Genomic DNA, 19,904 nt, shown 5'->3' on the forward strand with positions numbered 1-19,904 from the left:
TGGCCGCTGAGCAGATGTTCCTCCACAATCTCACCTCCCTTCTTTATCACACCCTCTCCTTCCCAAGTTACTTCATTCCCTCCCTCCCTCTCTCCACAGCCTCTCTTTTTCACCTCCACCTCTCCTACCTCCCCTCTCCACAGCCTTTGCTTCCACCTCCCTTCCCTCACTCTCTGTCATCACATGCTGCTGCTGATAGCTGGATGTGCACTTTCCATCTTTCCAATGTTATTTGTTTTTGCAGGTTTTCCTTTTATGTTACTTTTTATCCATTGTTGAATTCAACTGATCCAGACATCTCCCATTCCAGGGTCAGGTGTCTTGGCAAACGCTGCTCTCTCAGGCTGTCTCCTTTCATGGAGAAACAGACTTTGCTCGGTGTTTTTGTTCTGATTTCTCTGGCCCCTGGGTGGTCTGCAGAGATGCAGTTGGCGGGGGGGGGGGGGGGGGGAGTGTGGGAGCTGCGGAGTCCACCCACCTAACCCTGATGGCTTCCCCAGACCCAGGCTGTAAGCGCAATAACACCTGTCACCCCCTCTCCTTCCATGATGGAGTGTGCGCAGCTAGAGACACACTCAGGGGGCAGTGGTCGGGGAGTGTGTGGGTTACCGACCGCTGGTGAGACATCGTCTGGAACAGAGTTCTCCGCTTCTGGCAGCCCTTCTCTTCCTGCTTCTGGCTCAGTGTGGATGAGGAGGTGCCTGCTCCTCTCCTCCTATGCGCCTCTGTCTTTCTCCCTGTCTCCGTGGACAGATGAGATATTTGCCGCCCAAGTGTCTCCCTCGCTGTCTGTGTGTGTGTGTGTCTCTCTCTCTCTCTCCAATTCAAGAAACTTTCATGCCGTCACAATCTGTACATCCGTGGCCGAGGTAACAAGGTGTTTAAAAAAAAAAATATAAGACAGAGAAAAGGAATAAGAGAAAGATGAGGATGAGGTGCCCACAAACTTCCTCGCTGATGCTGATCTCTGGCTTTCTCCCTCACTTCTGCCCGTCCCACGTAGGAAGAAAAAGTATTTAATGGTGTAAAAAAAAAGTTACAAAGGACAGAGAGGGCAGTAACGAGAACGATTCCCGGGTCAGATCACGGTTCAGGATATGACACATTTTGCAGCTCTGGCTGCAGTCTCTCCTCCTTCCCCCCAGAATCAGGGGGTGCCTCTCGCTCTCCTCCTCTGATGGGAAATCTTTGCGTAACTGGCGATCAGGGGGAAGGCCCTGAATGGTCTGCGGTCGGTCAGCTGGTGCAGGGGATGGCGGCTGACAGCTCCGTGCGGCAGCGCCGGGGTGGACAGCCAGCTGGAATTTGGGCTGACCCGGCCAGTTCCAGGAAGCCCTATGAACCAGCAGCAGGTGCCCTGGCAAACACCACCACTCCCCCCCCCCTCCCCCCGCTGCGCTCCCTTCCTCCTTCCCTGTTCTTTCAGAAGTAGCGGCTGGTCCGAGATCCGTGGGCTGGGGTCTGAAAGGCAGTGTGCCCAGGAGAGCTGGGTTTTTTTTTTTAATTTTTGAAAATCGGCAAGGCTAGGCAGCATGATTTTACTTCAGTCAAGACCCAGAATAAAGGCTGACAACGCCAAAACTGTGGATCCAAAACTGGTCTGACTTTTATTTGCAGGGCAGATTAGGTAGGGGCTGCTCCGCAGGCCCACTGGAAGTGTACACGGTTCTCACAAATCTGTGCTGAGCGTTTGAGAGCTCCCTGAATTTGCTGAGCGCATCGCCGGCGATCTTCCCTTAGACGTGGCACAAGGATGTTCAAGGTCGTGCCTTCCTTGAGCATACCCAGATCCCTCACAGGAGAACTTACAGTGGGAATCACATGTGCATCTCTTTGTATTTTGCATTCCTGTTTCTATTTCTCCGCTGTTGCAGTGCACAGGGAGTCCAGTTTCTTGGAGCTTCCAGTTCAGTTTTTGTCTGCATGAATTGGTTTCTAATTTGGGATCACTTATTCTACATTTGTTCAGAGTCTGCTTCTCTGTTCTGCGGGCATGACATGAAGTGCTAGTGTGAAATTTCTCTGCAGGGATCCCCCCCGTTTCTCATGAAGTAGCTTTTAGGCGTTCTTGCATGACGTGTAGCAAGAACACCTTTTGGAAAGACTGCGTCCCGCTATCTGTCTGTCTGTGACCTCCTACCACAGGCAAAACGAGGGGGAAGGAAGGTCGATGTAGTGCTTTGGTGTGATTTGAGAGTGTGGTGTAGTAGCTGCCACTGCCAAGTTTCACGCTGGTCGGGTAGAGACGGCCAGGTCTACAAGAACCGCCACTCCCACGCTTCTCTGCTTTTAGTGGGACTGTAATGTTATCCTTCTTCCAAATGGGTTCATTCTCCACATACCATGACAGGAATGAGCCTCGTTCGTAAGCCAGGGTATGCTGAGTGTGACCTCAACCTCTCAGATTTACTGCTGGGGGGCCTCTGCATCGTGCCGAAGAGAGCCGCCTCCTGCAGCTCACAAGGGTGCAAGTAGTGTTGTAGGGGGGTAACGTGTGAAGGTGCGCGTGGAGGTTCTTTTTTAATCAGGCTGGTGGTGCCGAAACAACTGGGATTATTTCTGTATCTTTCTGCCACGTTTCCTTGCTCTCCGATCTTCTCTCTCTCTCTCTCCATACGCTGTACGGAACAGTCGCTTGGCACCGACACTTCTGTTCAGCAGGTCCCGTTCTTGTGGATTTTTTTTTTTTCCTCCGCTACCACTCTGCTCGGTTTACATGCATCGAGCTCTTTATCGACTGAAAGGGAAATGTCGCTGGTGATCACAACTTCTTCATTGCCTGCACTTCTCTCAGGGTCGTGATGCCGGCGTTTTGTCATGTTATTTCATTTATTGTCATGTTATTTTATTTAGTGTTTTCCAGTGGATGAGCCGTGCTGCCTTGTTGTGCCCTCCTGTGTATAGGCCTTCTGACATCAACACAGCACCAACGACAATTCTGTTCTACAGAACCTTCATGTATCATAAAGCATAGAAAATATGTCACAGAACAGAGAAAATAGAACGTAGAACACTGAACATAGAATGTAGAACACAGAGCACAGAAAATAGAACGTAGAACACAGAACATAGAGCACAGAAAATAGAACATAGAACACAGAGCACAGAAAATAGAACGTAGAACACAGATCTGCTTTGTCTCCCTGTGTATGCCTGTCTGTGTGCAGATGAGAGATGCCCTGCCCTCTCCTCAATTCTTCTCTTCCTCTATGCCCTCCCCACCCCTCACAGCTGAACCCGTGGACGTACTCAGGGTGCTACAGTTACACACACAACCGGAAGGGGTGAAAAAGACCACGGGGTTCTGCCCCAGCAGGCGGTCCGGAGCCGGTGCCGACGTGGCCTACAGGATATCCAAGCCAGCGCAGATCAGCGCCCCCAGCAAGCAGCTCTTCCCAGGTACTGTGGGGAAGGGGGGGGGGGGTCAACAGACAGGTCCTTTGCTGAAGGGCAAGGGATCCAGAGATCTCGTCTAGGTACAATTGTCTGATTGGGCAAACAAACAATCATTGAGATTCCTTTGTAGATGAACCCGCCCTAGGACTCTTTTCCAGCCCCGTCTCTCCAAGAACCCAATTCATGTGCGCATTCTTTTCTCACGGAGCAGGCAAATTCCCAGAAGATTTCTCCATCATGACCCTGGTGAAGGCCAAGGCTGGCACCCAAGCTTTCCTCCTGTCCCTCTACAATGAGCACGGGGTCCAGCAGCTCGGCGTAGAGCTGGGGCGCTCCCCCATCTTCCTGTACGAGGACCAGGCCGGGAAGCCGGCCCCCGAGGATTACCCACTGTTCAGAGGCATCAACCTCGCCGACGGCAAGTGAGTACCATCCATTCTCTCTCTCTCTCTCTCTGCATCCTCTCTCTCTCTTACCGCCTGTCATTTCCTGGCGCTCTGGCGCTGCCTCTTGTTGGCCGAGAGGTCCACAATCAGCAGCAGCAGAGCGGACAAGGTTACGCGCATAAAACTCATGAGGTTGGATTCAGGGCAGCCACTTATAGGGATGGAGCTGTCGGCTACAATTTAACCGGTTGGTGCTTCAATATCCTGCTAACCCGCTAAATTGGAAGGGTATGCCTTGGTCTTTTTTTTGAACTGGCAGTGATTTTGCCTGCACAGATTTAGTTGGCTAGCGGGGAGTTGTTTTCAACCGCTGGATTTATGGGGTTAAAAGCCAATTTTTTAACCGCATTCATCAACACCTGTCTATATCCATCTGTCCGTCTATCGCTACCTCTATGCATGCAACGGTGTTTGCCTCCCCGCGCCGCGCCTCCTGTCTCATTGTTGGCCCGTGCCCCCTGCCTGTCTCTTGTGTCCCAACGCCTGTGCACTCTCTCCTCAGGTGGCATCGGATCGCCATCAGCGTGCAGAAGAAGACGGTCACCCTGATCCTGGACTGTAAGAAGAAAGCCACCAAGCCTCTGTTACGCAGCAACAACCCCGTCGTCAGCACCAAGGGGATCACCCTCTTCGGAAAGCGCATCCTGGACGAGGCGGTCTTCCAGGTGAGCCGGCGTAGAATGAGGAGGCCTTTCAGGTGAGCCAACACCTTTACAACCATAGAGCAAGGACGTCTCACAGGTGAGAGACAGCTTTCCATCTACAGAATAGGGAGGTCTCACAGGTGGGAGAGAGTTAGACGCCTATAGAATGGGCTTACAGGTAAGAGACAGCTTTCCATTTATAGAATGAGGAGGTCTCGGAGGTGAGTCTATAGAGCGGGGAAGTCTTGCAGGTGGGAGACAGCTTTCCATTTATAGAATGGGGAGGTCTTGCAGGTGGGCGAGAGTTATAAGTCTATACAATGGGAGGTCTCACAGGTGAGAGACAGCTTTCCATTTATAGAATGAGGAGGTCTCGGAGGTGAGAAACAGCTTTGAGTCTATAGAGCGGGGAAGTCTTGCAGGTGGGAGACAGCTTTCCATTTATAGAATGGGGAGGTCTTGCAGGTGGGAGAGAGTTATAAGTCCATACAATGGGAGGTCTCACAGGTGAGAGACAGCTTTAAGTCTATGGAGCGGGGAGGTCTCTCAGGTGAGAGACAGCTTTCCATCCTCAGGAAAGTTTTCACGCTATCATCAGCCTATTTTCTCAGCCGTTTTTTTTTTCTTTTTTGGTAAGCAAAATTTTACTGATAAAAGAAATATACATTTCATAATAATGATCACGAACTCAGGATCCGACGCACTGCAATTAAAAATGAGGTCAAACGCCTAACGGTGACGGCGCAGTGGCTGCATATGAAGCATTTCCATGCTGAAGGAACTGAAGCACTAAGTCTTGCTTTCAGAGTCGGTGGTCATACACTCTGCATTCTCCTCCCCCCCCCCCCCCCCCCCACAGGGTGACATCCAGCAGCTCCTAATGGCGCCCAACGCCCAGGCCGCCTACGATTACTGTGAACACTACAGCCCGGACTGCGACACCGCGCTGCGAGACACCCTTCAGGCCCAGGACCCCAACCGCAAGGACGAGGTGAGTATCTGGACCTCTGCGGCCCCCGCCCTCTCCTGGGCACTCTGCGGGGACGGCGCGAGCGTCCGACCCGAACGCAGGCCCTTCCCCTGGCTCGTCCGGGCATCCTTGCAAGTTTTCCCCCCACGTTCTCGCCCTGCAGTGTCTTCCGGAGTCCACGCGAGTCTGCATCTCTGTGGCGCCCTCCCCCCCGGGACTCTCCTCCTCCCTGTTCACTCCTGATTCCTGCTCTCTCCTTGTCAGGGACACTTACTTTCAGTAGTGATGAGACAGCCTAAGCTCCCCATCCTCGCTTCTCTCTCCTCGCTGTTGTGGATATTGCACATTTTTATGTTTTGTGGCGCTTGCCAGGCGTTATTTGCACATCGCCTTGGGTGCTTTTGCTGAAACTGCGACTAAAGCTCAAGATTAGGCAGATAAGTAGCCAGCAGGCAAAACAAGGTGTCAGGCAGCCTGCAGGCTCAGCGCGCTGCCTCTCCAGTTAAGTGTATTTGTGGCCTTTGATGCCCAGGTGTTTTTTTAATGAAAATATTCACTCAGATCTGTCCTTATACAACATAATAGATCTCAGTCTGCTGCTTATCCATGTGAGGCGAGGATGGTGGGGGAAGCTGAGGGGAGGGAGAGAGGATGGGGAAGAGAGAATGGGAAGATGCTTTGGTGGTGGTGGTGGGGGGGGGGGGGAGGGACACCACAAGCTACTCAGCCCGAGGTTAGGAAGGGTGGGGATTTATTTTGGCCTCTGATGGTCCTTTTGATAGCACCAGCGCCCCTGCGTAAGCGCGGATGCAAGCCGAGAGCCGCCGGGCTCTGGTAGGGGGGGGAGGAGAGGCAGGGGAAGCGCTCCGGCGACATGGGGTCCAGAGACTCCGGGAAGTCCATGGAGAGAAGTCGCTGAAACCCTGAGACTCTGCCTCACACCTGGAGGGTTCCCCAGTTCTGCGTTTGGGGTGAAGGGAAGAGAAGGGGGTTAGGATGGGGATTGGTGAAAACAGGCTGGGGGTGGGAAGGGGGGGGGGGGAGGGGGGAATCAGTGGGAAGAGAGGGGGAGGGAGGGGAGGGGAATAAAGTGCGGGGAGAGCTGGGGAGAAGGACATAGGGCCCCCGGCGGTCCTGGATTTAAAGGGACGATCCTGTTCTAGCCAGAGAGAAGTGGGGAGGGGCAGTTGGGGGGTAGCCGGTGGGCGCCATGGGCTTTGATATTTGCTCTCACTGTACAGAGAGAAGGGTAAGAAGAGAGGAGGCGGCTGGGAAAGGTGGAGGACAGAGAGGACATTGATGGGTGAGAAGCCTCGCTGGGATCCACCCCATGATCTTCTGGCCTGCAGTCTCTGCTTTTTTTTTTTGGTTTCTTCTTTTTTACATTTCTTTAATATATTTCCCCCCTGTGCCTCCGCCGCCCTCTTGTCAGTACGCCGAGGAGGAGCTGGAGTACTATGACTACCCTTACTATTATGACGGTAAAGACGAGGGGACTGCAGCGCCAGCCGTGCAGACCCCCGAGGGAGTCTTGACCGAGCAGGTAAAAAAAAAAAAAAGCCCCTGGGGGGGGGGGCTGAGAGGTGGACCTCCGAGACCTCTCCGTCTGTGTGTCCCGTCCGTCAGTCCCTGGCGTTCACCACCTTCCATCTTGTCGGTCACTTTTGTCCTCGCTGCTCAGGCTGACGGGGGGACGGCGCTCCCCAGCAGGGCTCTACCTTAATGCTTACCAGCCTATCCCACCAGCGGGGGACGGGGGGGGAATGGGTTTGAAGCAGCAGCTTTTTCCTGGGCAGAGTTTGGGAAATATTTTGAAATGTTTCGAGGAAAATTGTCCCTAGATTAAGACCCTACAAAGCTTGGGTGGGTTCAGCCCTATCTCCCTCACATCCAGTCTGCGGCCCCACTTACCCTGGATAAAAAAAGCTTTGGGACTGCGGATGAGGGAAGAGAGAGGATTGGGATTTTTCTCTGTAGCCATGGCGGGCGTAGGTGGCTGGCTCTTTGTTTGATCGGTGGCCAGATGCATTAACGTAGACCCGTGCCTGGGCCTCGCTTCTCTCCCCGTCATTCATCACCATCCATTGTGTTCATGCTTGTTTGGTTGTTTTCTCATCTCATTTGTGTATGTGTGTGTCTGTCCAAACCACCCCATCCCCAATCCCCCCCCCCCACCCCCATCCCCCCGTCTCTCCATTGCCTTTCCACCATGTACTGTCAGAAACCCAAAGCCAATGCAGCGAAATCCCGCAAGGAGCCCGCCAAGCCGAAAGCCAAGCCTCTGCCTGCTGCCATCAAAGCCAACGCCAAGGGCAACGGCAAAAACATCAAGGCCGGCAACCTCCGGGCCGCAGCCACGGCCAGGACGCCTGCCAAGCGCTACATCCCCGCCACCAAAAGCTCGCTGGGCAAGACCCAGTTCAAGAAGGCCTCCGCCGGTGCCGGCGGCACACAGAGGAAGCAAACCAACGGCTACCAGCAGGTAGAGCAAGAGCAGTGTATGCAGATCCAGCCCCCTGAGATCTGCCATACACTGAGCCAACAGGAGGAGGCGCTCTCTCTCTCCATCCATCCTACTCACCCCTGTTCTCCCCGCGCATCCGTCTCCGTGCTCTTTCCACACTGTGCGCATTCAGCAGAACGGATTCGTTCAGAGCGAAACGAAATGAAACGAAACAAAATGGAATGCTGACCTCTCTCATATCTGTCTGGGCATGACCATCGCCTCTGACCTGATCCAAAACACCTTCTTTGTATTCACTGATTGAGCGGTTCTACTGAACACCTCTGCCGGCAGGGGAAGCATTTGTATTGGATTCTAATAAACTTAGTCACATTGGCGACCTCAATATTAGAGGCTATGTGGCTGATCCCATAGATTCAAAACTGGAGAAATCTCCCCCCACCCATCTAAATTCAGTTCAGACAGTCTAATTATAAGCTTTCCCAGTACACACCCACACACAAAAAAAAGAAAAAGAAATTATGTATATTGGAAAATCAAACTGGGGCCCAAGAAACTGGGAGAGAAAGCAACTCACCCAGCATCTCACATAGAGAGTCAGTGACAGTCGTTAATTAGAGCTGAGACAGAGAGATAACGTGAGCTATCCTGAGGCCACACAGAGAGTCAGTGTCAGAGCCGGGGATTAGAAGTGAGGCACAGAGAGTCAGTGACAGAGCCGGGGATTAGAGCTGAGGCACAGGGAGATAAAGTGACTCAATCCGCCTCCCCAAAAGGTCATACGAAGAGAGGAGCGTTGAACTACTGTTCCATGACCTTTCCTGAATCAGAGCGCACTGCCCTCGCTACTGCATGGATCTCCCTTCCCCCCTGACTGTTTGCCTTGGACCCAGATGAAAGGTTCCTGATAATCAAGCGCCTTCCCTTCCCAAAAGAAATTAAGCTCATGGGCAAAACGAGTGAAATGAGTTCAGGACATGTCGAGCAGATATGAGAGACCAGGATGATGGGCTTTGTTTCTGTTTCTGGGATTTTTCGTTCACGAATGTGCCGCCCCCATACAGGGGAAAGAGTTGTTCGCATCCCCCCCCCCCCTTTCTGGGGGGATGTTTCATGGACGATCCGTTATCATTCCACCGCTATCCCCTCCCCGGAAGATAACAAGGATCGGCCATGAGTCGCGTGTAGCTCTGCCTTCCCCGCTGCGGGGATGTAACCACTAACGCTTGTCTCTTCTCTCTTTCATGCCTGCGTTGATTCCTGCAACCCGCCGTTTCCGCTGGCCTCCACCCCCCACCCCCCTTCTTATCCCGCGCACGTCTGTCCTCGCATTCCCTGCCCCAGGACCTAGCGTTGCTGCCCACAGAGGGGTCGCTGGTGGTGGAAGAGGAAGCCAGCTATGCAGCGGTTCCCGAGGAGGAGGAAGTGAATGGAGGTTGGGGAGAAGAGCTGGCGCAAGAGGTCCCAGCTTCCCACCCTTCCACATCTCAGGTTATCACTGAGGTAACTTGATTGTGTGAACTGGGAAGCCCCAAGTGGGAAGTAGAAACTCGTGGGGGGGGGGGGGGGAGGGCAGGCTTTTCCTGGACTGACCCTGGAGACAGCTGATACTCTTGAACCTGTATGGCACTGTCCCTCTTAAGAGTTCTCTCATCCTTCATCCACACCATGGTCTCCTCTCATCCCCTCCCTGCTCACCCTCTTCAGCAGCCCCAAAGCTAGAGTGGTCCCCTTACCCTGATCCACATGCGAAGGCTGGTCCAGTCCTGTCTTTTTCCCCATGGCATGCATGGAGTTGTACTTCTGAACTCCCCTAAGACTACATCTCCCTACATGCAATGGGGTGAAACAAGGACCGGATCGGCCTGTTTGGGTTGACCTAGCTGAGGGGGGCATCCTTACCCATGGGCCTGCACTTGCCAATGCTTAAGACCCAGTAGTTATCCTTCTATCCTTGACTTAAACACATGGTTCTTCTTGTCTCTTCTTCCTTAAGAGGTTACAAGACTCAAAGCCTTTTCCGTGCTCCACCCAGGCTTCTTCCCACCCCTCCTTATGACGCCTTAAAAAGTGCTTCCCCATAACCCCGTTATCACATAGAGATTTCCTCCTGGATGCACGTAACGATGTAAAGAATAGCTCATGTGAAACCTGCGATAATCACTAACGGTATGTAAATGGAGCATGAGGGGGGGTTACACAGTTTACCAAACTCAACGCCTACAATAATATCTGCTCATAGAATACTAACACAGCTCAGTGTGACATCAAAATAACATCCTATCACCAGTTAGCCCAGAGTCCTTATTAGTGTTGCACAGTTATAGTTGGGTAGGCTAAGGCTGAAGGTCACACAGTGGCAGACGTTCATCTCTCATGAGTCTAGCCTATTGTCATTCATAAATACTCATCAATCTAACCAACCAATCTTCGATCTGTTTAACTTCATATGAATTTCTTGTGCCCATTCCACCCCTAACCCACATGTACATCCATTTTCTCATAAGCCATCCACTCACCTATCCATTCCCCCACTCATCAATCCATTCTTCCGCCTGTTTCTCCTGCAATCAAGCCATCCCTCAGTCAGTCTTTCTATTCTCATGCTTGTTCATTCATCAGATCATTCATCTTCCTTCCATTTATTCTTGCATTTTTCTCCAAACCATGGGCGCTTTCAATTTGTCTGTTCTCAGATGAACTTGTCTGGCCAAAATTCTCTCACACACACATACTGATCAGACACCCTTCCAATGATGCCTCATCTTTCCATTAATTAACTGTTCTATGACTTCATCCTGCTGTATTGCCATCTCCTCATTCTTTTACATGTCAGTCTGTCTCATAGCTATCCATCCTTCCATTACCTTCACTCCATCATCTCTCTGTCCAGTAGTACAACCTGCAAACAGTCCATCTGTCCACCCCTTCAATGTATTCATCAACCAAACAAGAGACAGATGAGTAAGCACAACAGCACGCTGTAGCCTCTCTCTTTCAGCTCCGTTGTTACCTGTCTCCTGGCACACCATGGATGGGATGAAATACTGTGCCAGTGTCTGCAGAGCTTTCACTAACTTTGTCCTGGGTTTGTTTCTTTTTTTTTTTTTTCTTCCCATCTGGCCGCTCTCCTCCTCTCCTGGAAGGAGCAGCCAAGTGTGCTCCCGGTGGTTAAAGGCGATGAGGGGTTCACAGAGGAGTATATCACTGGCGAGGAGAGCCCTGCGGCTGGGCAGGATTATGAGTACATCTATAAGGACTATCATGAAAGCACTCAGCACACGGATCTGGGTCCTGCCCTCGCCGCTGAGACCCCTGAGAATGGAGGTGTAAGTCATCTTCATGGAAGGATGGGGGGGGGGGGGGGGTTGGGAAAAAAATTAGAACGATTTAAATATTGCCCTGTCGATCCCTCCTAAAAGGTTCAGAAGGGACAATTGTCATGAAATCACACCTTCTGTGAATGTTATCTTTCCCACTTCATGGTTAGTCTTCTGGGTGATGTAAATTTTCTGTTCTGGTCACTTCCTTTCATGCCATTGTTTTTTGTTTTGTTTTTTCTCTGTGTGAAAGTCCGCTTCCTGTCAATGTCATCACCCCTTTGTGTGATGTCCTCTTCTTGTGTGAGAATCGTGCTTTTCTGATAATTTGAGTCTGTTCCCTTCCTTTCTTGTGCTATGTCCTCAGCTCCTGTTCGGGGGCGGTCACCACACTGTTGTGTCATCCACCGGGTTTTATTTGTCTGTGTTCACTTAACCTGTCAGTTCCATTCCTTCTGTTTGAGGTCAGGTTTGTCTTCCAATAGTCTTTTCTCTGACAGTCGTCTTGTGTCATGGTCTGCTTCCTCTCTGACCGTGACACTTCCTGCTGACAACTCCAGGGCCTTTATCTTATCTCCACGTTTCTCCTGCTCCTCTTCTGGAAAGACAGGGGGAGGAGGAAAGGGGAAATTTCGGAGTTACATGCATAACTCTTGGGCGCACCTTGCCTGGGCGATGTATAACCTCTGGGCGTTTTGACGTGGTCCTATGCTTTTCCTCATGGCATTTTATGGTCATTTGGCCTTGCAATCAGTGACATCGCCCCCGCTGCGATAGCCACTCTGTCTGCGGTGATGGTATCCTGGTGGGTGATGTCATCAACACCTCCAGGATGCATTTGGTTCAAATGCCTTCTTGGGTGTTATGACCTCATCACCTGCTTTTGTGATGCATCCTGCATTCATTAATGATTGCTGTAGTAATTAACCTCCAAGATGCCAGTGACAGTGCTGAATAATGTTTTTCTACATGGAGGGATTGCTGTTGTGATTCACAGCCTGTTGGCATCTTGGATGATGTCATTGTGAACCTCTTGAAGAAATGGGACTTGTCTTAGTGTCATCAGATTTATGACATGGATAGCTTCCCATCAGACAATGCCATCATTTTTGGTTATTTCTTCATCCTCTACAAGACTAGGGTCTGATTCACTAAGGCTTTTCTCCCATTCTGTTTATGTGGGAAAAATGCTTAATAAATGAGGCCCCTAGTTAGCTGCTACTAAAGCTTGGAATATAGTTGTTGATCCCTATTGCCTAGGAGAATCACTGTTGCCCAAATTGTGCCTTCTGCCCTCTAGCCTCAGAGGGCTAGAAGCAGTGAAGCATGGTAAGATTCACTGAAAGAGTTGAGCAATTTTGGGTCAGTGCTCCAGAAGGTAACAGACCTTCCTGTATCCTTATGGCGGAGCTTCAGCAAGCCATTGAAATCTGGACGTATCATGGAGGTGATGTGTGCACTGTGCAGGCCCTGGAGTAGGGCTGAGGATAGCCCGGACGTTGGGGGTGTTCCCAGCTCAGTACAGAGGCCTTTTCTTACAGCTCCCTGGCTAGCTTACTTCAGTGGAGAAGTAACAGAAAAAACCTTGATGGGTCCCCTGCACCTCAAATTCAGATGTCATAATCTAATAATTTGGAGTCATGATAGGAGAAATGGGACTAGCTGGGGAGATGGGGAATAAAGACCTGAACTTCTGAGGTGAGGGGAAGTTGATAAAATGCACCAGAGAGGTCAAAATTGAACTTTTCAACAAAAGTAAATGTTGTGCTTTGTTCCTTTTCCTATCGTTGACTAAATTAAAAATACCCCTCCCACAATCTTTACTCGCCCATTAGATAGGGGGCTGTAGTCCTGGAGGAGGGCTTACGACTTCCATCAGGGGAGCGTGGTGAGCCTAGACCTGCTGGACCATTGGCAACCCCATGACTGCGTGAGGCAGGGCAGATGTAGCACAGGACAAGCACCCTCTTATTTTATGTACCCTACCCCTGGTGAGGGAGGGGGGGGGGGAATGTGGCACCCTGCTTTCATTCCAGCCACAGATAGCATCCGTGGTTGGGGGTGGGTGTGAGGTGGCGCTGCGAGCAGGATGCTAGTCTCTTGTGCCAGGTCGTATACTGACTAGTCCCCTCTTTGCGGTTATATGTGTGTTATCCTCAGGCAACCAGAGGCATGAGAGGACAGAAAGGAGATAAAGGGGAGCCCGCTGTCATGGAGCCTGTGAGTTGACTTTTTATGTACGCTGGTCAGAAGCAACGGGGTCTACTCCACCCATAAACTGGGGGCCGCCCACCTCCAGTGAAACCATATCTGGACCCTGTCATCCTCTCCTAACTCACCTTTTATTCTACTCGTCCACGAAAATAGCCCTACAAGGAGCTAATGTCCACTCTAGATATGGATCGCGTTGATCTGAACCAGATGCTTTGAGGGTCTCAGAGGACAAAAACAAACCAGATGGTTCAGGACAACGCGATCGCCCAGAGCTCATACTCTACCAGCCCAGCCTGCATGTCCCACACTGTGCGCCATTAACTCTTGCTGCAGATGAACCGAAAGACGCTTTCGGTTTGGTGCTATGAAAACCATGACTGAGCATCCCTGGCCACTGTAACGTCCTGGGGTCTCCCACTGGCAACTGGGATCAACCCGGTGGCTCAGCGATAATACTGCGCACGGCCATCCAGAGAACCTGGGTTCAGTTCTTGGGTCTGGTCCTTCCGTTTCCCCCCCCCCCCCCCCCCCAATCGGCCCGGGCTGGTGCTGCTGCGGAGGTGGCATTCGCAGCCCCTTTGGAGGGGAGTGGTGGTGTGGGGGGGGGGGGAGGGAATCCCCAGTCATCATGGAGCAGCGACACCTAGTGGCCGAATTTAAGGCCCGTGTTTTCACAGCTCTGGAAGAAGACCCGGGTTGGTGGCCCTCGGTCCAGTACACTCGCTGCACATGACCTGGGCTGGAGGGCGGGGGCGGGGTTAATACAATGAAAGCAGGAGGATCCTGCCGGACCACAGAAAAGCCATGCCTGAGCGTCCCTGAGTCCCAGTGGGGTCTGAGTCCCTTACATGCTCTGTCCATACCTGCAGCAACTCGGCTGTTTACTCTGCTTGCGATGTTCTGCAGGGGATGCTGGTGGAAGGCCCCCCAGGCAGAGAAGGACCGGCAGTGAGTACTCTTGCATTTTCTTTTCTGGTTCTTTTTTTAATTTTATTTCCATATTCCCTCATACGCCAATGAGGAGAAGAACTGCACACATGATCGTTAATAGAAAAAAAAAAAAAACGTGTCTTTGGGTAGCGTGAGGCGTTGCGCCAGGCCGCGGGACAGCGCAGCTCTCTGAAAGCAAGCCGTTCGCCGAGCCGCGCGCGCGCACACACGTGTGCACGGGTTTCGTAACCGCCGGCATTCCCGCTAACCTTGCGCGGGGGGGGGGGGGCCTCTGACCGCTGGCTAACCGCCCGGTGCAGTTACAGCTTTCTCGCAGTTTGAACCGTGCGGGGGGGGTGGGTGGTGGTGGAGGGATGGCACCGGGGGATTCCCGCAAGACTAGGAAGGGGGGTCCTGCACGGTTCAGCCCACCAGATGGCTGGAGGGGGCACCGGGGGGGGGAGGCGGTCAGACAGCAGATGGGTGGGAACGTTGTCGGGGACTGCGCTCGGCGCCGAAGGGACGTGAATCTTCCAGGCATCACAGTCGGAGCTGCCGTGGTCTTCTCCCAGCCGGTTCTAGTAAACCTGGTCAGGGGGGTTAGGGAGGGATATCTTCTGTTTTGCCCTTCGGACAGAACTCGAAGCTGCTGGTTTGGTTCTCAGACCCAGTGAGGAAAAGTCAGGATCAGAGAGGAGAACAGGGGCAAGGAGGCAGAGACAAAGTGTGTATGTGTGTGAGAGAGTGTGTGTGTCTGTGAATGTGCGAGAGATAGAGTGTGTATGTGTATGAGAGAGTGGTGTCTGTGAATGTGAGATAGAGTGTGTATGTGTGTGAGAGAGTGGTGTCTGTGAATGTGAGAGATAGAGTGTGTATGTGTGTGAGAGAGTGTATGTGTGAGGGAGAGAATGGTGTGTGTGTCTGTGAATGTGAGAGTATGTATGTGTGAGGTAGAGTATGTGTGTGTGTAAGGGATGAATTAAGGACGGAGATGGAGGAGACAAGGAAGTAGGAGAGAACGATGCACACATTTTGCATTAATCAGTAAGAAAGAGAAAAAGGCAGAGAACGGAAAGGGGAGGAGGGCAGTGGTGTATGTGTATGAGGAAGAGGCAACATTCTTAAAGCAATGATTACCCCATCAACTTTCTGCTCCATCAAAGATTCTTTACCGTTGGAATGCCCATCATGGTTTACGTAACTGCTTCGCTTTCTGCCTTTCTCATGTTTTGAATCGTTTCAGGGTTATCCAGGTCCCCCCGGTACCCACGGAGCTCCAGGAGCTGCCGGTGATCCTGGTGAGAGGGTGAGTCTGAGGAAAAAAAACCCATTTTACTTGCTGCTTGGTCTGCCGTGATGGTGAACGGGCATGGCCAACTATCTCTGTGTGAGCATGGCGGAGGAGGGTGTCCTTCTGGTGAGGGCAGATAGTTGCGAGGGAGGGTGGGGGAGATCAAGGCTGGGAGAGGTCGCATCCACCCCCTACCCCTTTTCCTCTCCCAGTCCGCCGCTGCTGCAGAGGGTGAGGGTATCACCACTGTTTGCTCATCCTGACCGAGGCATCCGATGCCCCGCGCGTCTCACCATAGAATCACGTCTAATATATTCTCTTCTCACTAGGGTCCTCCAGGCCGACCAGGTCTCCCGGGTGCCGACGGTTTACCTGGGCAGCCCGGCAGCTCTCTGATGCTCCCGGTGAGTGATGGAAACCTCCAGAACCTTTACACAGCCATTTTAATGTTTGTATTAAAGACAGTGAGAGTGAACTTCTGCGATGTAGGATGGGAAGGGTGAACGCAGAACGTAGCGGGGCTGGAAGAAAAGAGGTTAAAAGCAGCAGTGATTGAACCCAAGGAGTTTCTAATAGGACTATTAGAGTGAAGCCTTTAGAGGAGGGACATGAGAGCAGAGAGTGTTTAATGGGATTGTGGGAATCTGGAACCAATGCTAGGCTTCACCAGAAAGTCATGGCAGGGCTTACAGAAAGTGAACTGGAAAGGAAGCACTGGCCGCAACAAAAGTGTTTATGATAGGATTATGGAAGCCTAGAACAGAAGGGCTGATCGCTATCTATAACTGATGGGATAGCCCTGATGATATAACCCAGAACCTGAGGTGAGATACTGCAAGTCATGGAAGCCTAAAACTCCCCTGGAGATAGATAATTCGTACAGTGATACATAGAACTTGAGAGGGTACTGGCACGTAGAACTGCAGAGGTGCTAATAATGCAATCTAGACCCTGAAAGAATGCAATGCGCCTGACATTCTGGAACTGAAGAGGAGAATGTCTGTAGTGATACCTAGAACCTGAGAGGATTATGGTTGATCTAGAACCCATGGAATGCCACCAATAGTATAGTATAACCTGGAATACGAGATGATAAAGAGAGTCTCCAGGGATCTAGAACTGCTGGGGCTTGCCCTGGCAATTCTAAGGGAATGCAGACTCTTGTTGCTGAGCTAGGAGCAGACAGATTCACGTGGACTGTCCTTGTGGCTATCAACTTTCACGTAAGTACACTGTAAATCTGTAAACGCACAAACTCCTGCCCACAGAATGGTAAGCAATAGCGCAAGCTGTCGGTTTGTTAGTAAGCCACAGAATGTATAAACCTTTTTTACTGAATAATTACCAGCGTAAAATACAAAACCATGGTACGAGTATGTCTTACACGCACATGCCAAGAATGTGCCGACAATGTGTACGCTTTCATTTTTCCGCCCTCCTAAACAAATATCTGCTAGAAACTGCAGCAGCACAACAGCAACCCAACTACTGTCTATGTCAAAGTAGTGGTTTTGTTCCTTTCAGTTCCGGTTTGGGAGCGGCGGAGGTGACAAGGGACCGGCGGTGTCTGCTCAGGAGGCCCAAGCACAGGCTATTCTCCAGCAGGCCAGGGTAAGACACCCCCCCCCCCCAGGAGACAGAAACTCATTGGGAGGTGGGGACCTCTGTGTCTCATGGATTCAGCGGTGGGTGGAGGTCTCTGTGCGTCCCAGACTCGGTGGTAGGCAGGGGCCGCTGTGTGTCACTGACTTTACGGGGGGTGGGGGGGGGGGGGGGGCCGCTGTGTGCCACAGATGTGGCGGGAGGCAGGGGATACTTATGTCACAAAGGAGGCGGGGCCTCTGTGCGTCACGGATGAGGCAGGAGGCGGGGCTGGATGTGTCACAGGCTCGGAGGGAGGCAGGGGGGGCCTCTGTGTGTCACGGATGAGGCAGGAGGCGGGGCTGGATGTGTCACAGGCTCAGAGGGAGGCGGGGGGGCCTCTGTGCGTCACGGATGAGGCAGGAGGCGGGGCTGGATGTGTCAGAGGCTCGGAGGGAGGCGGGGGGGCCTCTGTGCGTCACGGATGAGGCAGGAGGCGGGGCTGGATGTGTCACAGGCTCGGAGGGAGGCGGGGGGGCCTCTGTGTGTCACGGATGAGGCAGGAGGCGGGGCTGGATGTGTCACAGGCTCAGAGGGAGGCGGGGGGGGCCTCTGTGTGTCACGGATGAGGCAGGAGGCGGGGCTGGATGTGTCAGAGGCTCGGAGGGAGGCAGGGGGGGCCTCTGTGTGTCACGGATGAGGCAGGAGGCGGGGCTGGATGTGTCACAGGCTCAGAGGGAGGGCGGGGGGGCCTCTGTGCGTCACGGATGAGGCAGGAGGCGGGGCTGGATGTGTCACAGGCTCAGAGGGAGGCGGGGGGGCCTCTGTGCGTCACGGATGAGGCAGGAGGGCGGGGCTGGATGTGTCACAGGGGCGGAGGGAGGCAGGGGGGGCCTCTGTGTGTCACGGATGAGGCAGGAGGCGGGGCTGGATGTGTCACAGGCTCAGAGGGAGGCGGGGGGGCCTCTGTGCATCACGGATGAGGCAGGAGGCGGGGCTGGATGTGTCAGAGGCTCGGAGGGAGGCGGGGGGGCCTCTGTGCGTCACGGATGAGGCAGGAGGCGGGGCTGGATGTGTCACAGGCTCGGAGGGAGGCGGGGGGGGCCTCTGTGCGTCACGGATGAGGCAGGAGGCGGGGCTGGATGTGTCACAGGCTCGGAGGGAGGCAGGGGGGGGCCTCTGTGTGTCACGGATGAGGCAGGAGGCGGGGCTGGATGTGTCACAGGCTCAGAGGGAGGCGGGGGGGCCTCTGAGTGTCACGAATGAGGCAGGAGGCGGGGCTGGATGTGTCATGTGTGTCACGGATGAGGCAGGAGGCGGGGCTGGATGTGTCACAGGCTCAGAGGGAGGCGGGGGGGCCTCTGTGCGCCACGGATGAGGCAGGAGGCGGGGCTGGATGTGTCAAAGGCTCGGAGGGAGGCGGGGGGGCCTCTGTGCGTCACGGATGAGGCAGGAGGCGGGGCTGGATGTGTCACAGGCTCAGAGGGGAGGCGGGGGGGCCTCTGTGTGTCACGAATGAGGCAGGAGGCGGGGCTGGATGTGTCATGTGTGACACGGATGAGGCAGGAGGCGGGGCTGGATGTGTCACAGGCTCGGAGGGAGGCGGAGGGGGGCCTCTGTGTGTCACGGATGAGGCAGGAGGCGGGGCTGGATGTGTCACAGGCTCGGAGGGAGGCGGAGGGGGGCCTCTGTGTGTCACGGATGAGGCAGGAGGCGGGGCTGGATGTGTCACAGGCTCGGAGGGAGGCGGGGGGGCCTCTGTGCGTCACGGATGAGGCAGGAGGCGGGGCTGGATGTGTCACAGGCTCAGAGGGAGGCGGGGGGGCCTCTGTGTGTCACGAATGAGGCAGGAGGCGGGGCTGGATGTGTCACAGGCTCAGAGGGAGGCGGGGGGGCCTCTGTGTGTCACGGATGAGGCAGGAGGCGGGGCTGGATGTGTCACAGGCTCGGAGGGAGGCGGAGGGGGGCCTCTGTGTGTCACGGATGAGGCAGGAGGCGGGGCTGGATGTGTCACAGGCTCGGAGGGAGGCGGAGGGGGCCTCTGTGTGTCACGAATGAGGCAGGAGGCGGGGCTGGATGTGTCATGTGTGACACGGATGAGGCAGGAGGCGGGGCTGGATGTGTCACAGGCTCGGAGGGAGGCGGAGGGGGGGCCTCTGTGTGTCACGGATGAGGCAGGAGGCGGGGCTGGATGTGTCACAGGCTCGGAGGGAGGCGGGGGGGGCCTCTGTTTGTCACGGATGAGGCAGGAGGCGGGGCTGGATGTGTCATGTGTGTCACGGATGAGGCAGGAGGCGGGGCTGGATGTGTCACAGGCTCAGAGGGAGGCGGGGGGGCCTCTGTGTGTCACGGATGAGGCAGGAGGCGGGGCTGGATGTGTCACAGGCTCGGAGGGAGGCGGAGGGGGCCTCTGTGTGTCACGAATGAGGCAGGAGGCGGGGCTGGATGTGTCATGTGTGACACGGATGAGGCAGGAGGCGGGGCTGGATGTGTCACAGGCTCGGAGGGAGGCGGAGGGGGGCCTCTGTGTGTCACGAATGAGGCAGGAGGCGGGGCTGGATGTGTCACAGGCTCAGAGGGAGGCGGAGGGGGGCCTCTGTGTGTCACGGATGAGGCAGGAGGGGGGGCTGGATGTGTCACAGGCTCGG

General features: G+C 53.8%; 1 protein-coding gene across 1 annotated transcript in view; it reads left to right on the forward strand.

The window, feature by feature from the left end:
- Nucleotides 1-19,904, forward strand: part of COL11A2 (collagen type XI alpha 2 chain) — a 75,937-nt gene that overhangs the window by 17,714 nt on the left and 38,319 nt on the right. Inside the window, exons 2-13 of the mRNA XM_029584518.1 lie at nt 3,232-3,399; nt 3,608-3,818; nt 4,345-4,507; nt 5,346-5,477; nt 6,889-6,999; nt 9,265-9,423; nt 11,067-11,249; nt 13,401-13,460; nt 14,361-14,402; nt 15,628-15,690; nt 16,005-16,079; nt 17,200-17,286. Of these exons, the coding sequence (XP_029440378.1) occupies nt 3,232-3,399; nt 3,608-3,818; nt 4,345-4,507; nt 5,346-5,477; nt 6,889-6,999; nt 9,265-9,423; nt 11,067-11,249; nt 13,401-13,460; nt 14,361-14,402; nt 15,628-15,690; nt 16,005-16,079; nt 17,200-17,286 (1,454 nt within the window). The remainder of the gene's footprint in view (nt 1-3,231; nt 3,400-3,607; nt 3,819-4,344; nt 4,508-5,345; nt 5,478-6,888; nt 7,000-9,264; nt 9,424-11,066; nt 11,250-13,400; nt 13,461-14,360; nt 14,403-15,627; nt 15,691-16,004; nt 16,080-17,199; nt 17,287-19,904) is intronic.

This window comes from Rhinatrema bivittatum, chromosome 19 (assembly GCF_901001135.1).
Source record: "Rhinatrema bivittatum chromosome 19, aRhiBiv1.1, whole genome shotgun sequence".
In the NCBI taxonomy this organism is placed as follows: Eukaryota; Metazoa; Chordata; class Amphibia; order Gymnophiona; family Rhinatrematidae; genus Rhinatrema; species Rhinatrema bivittatum.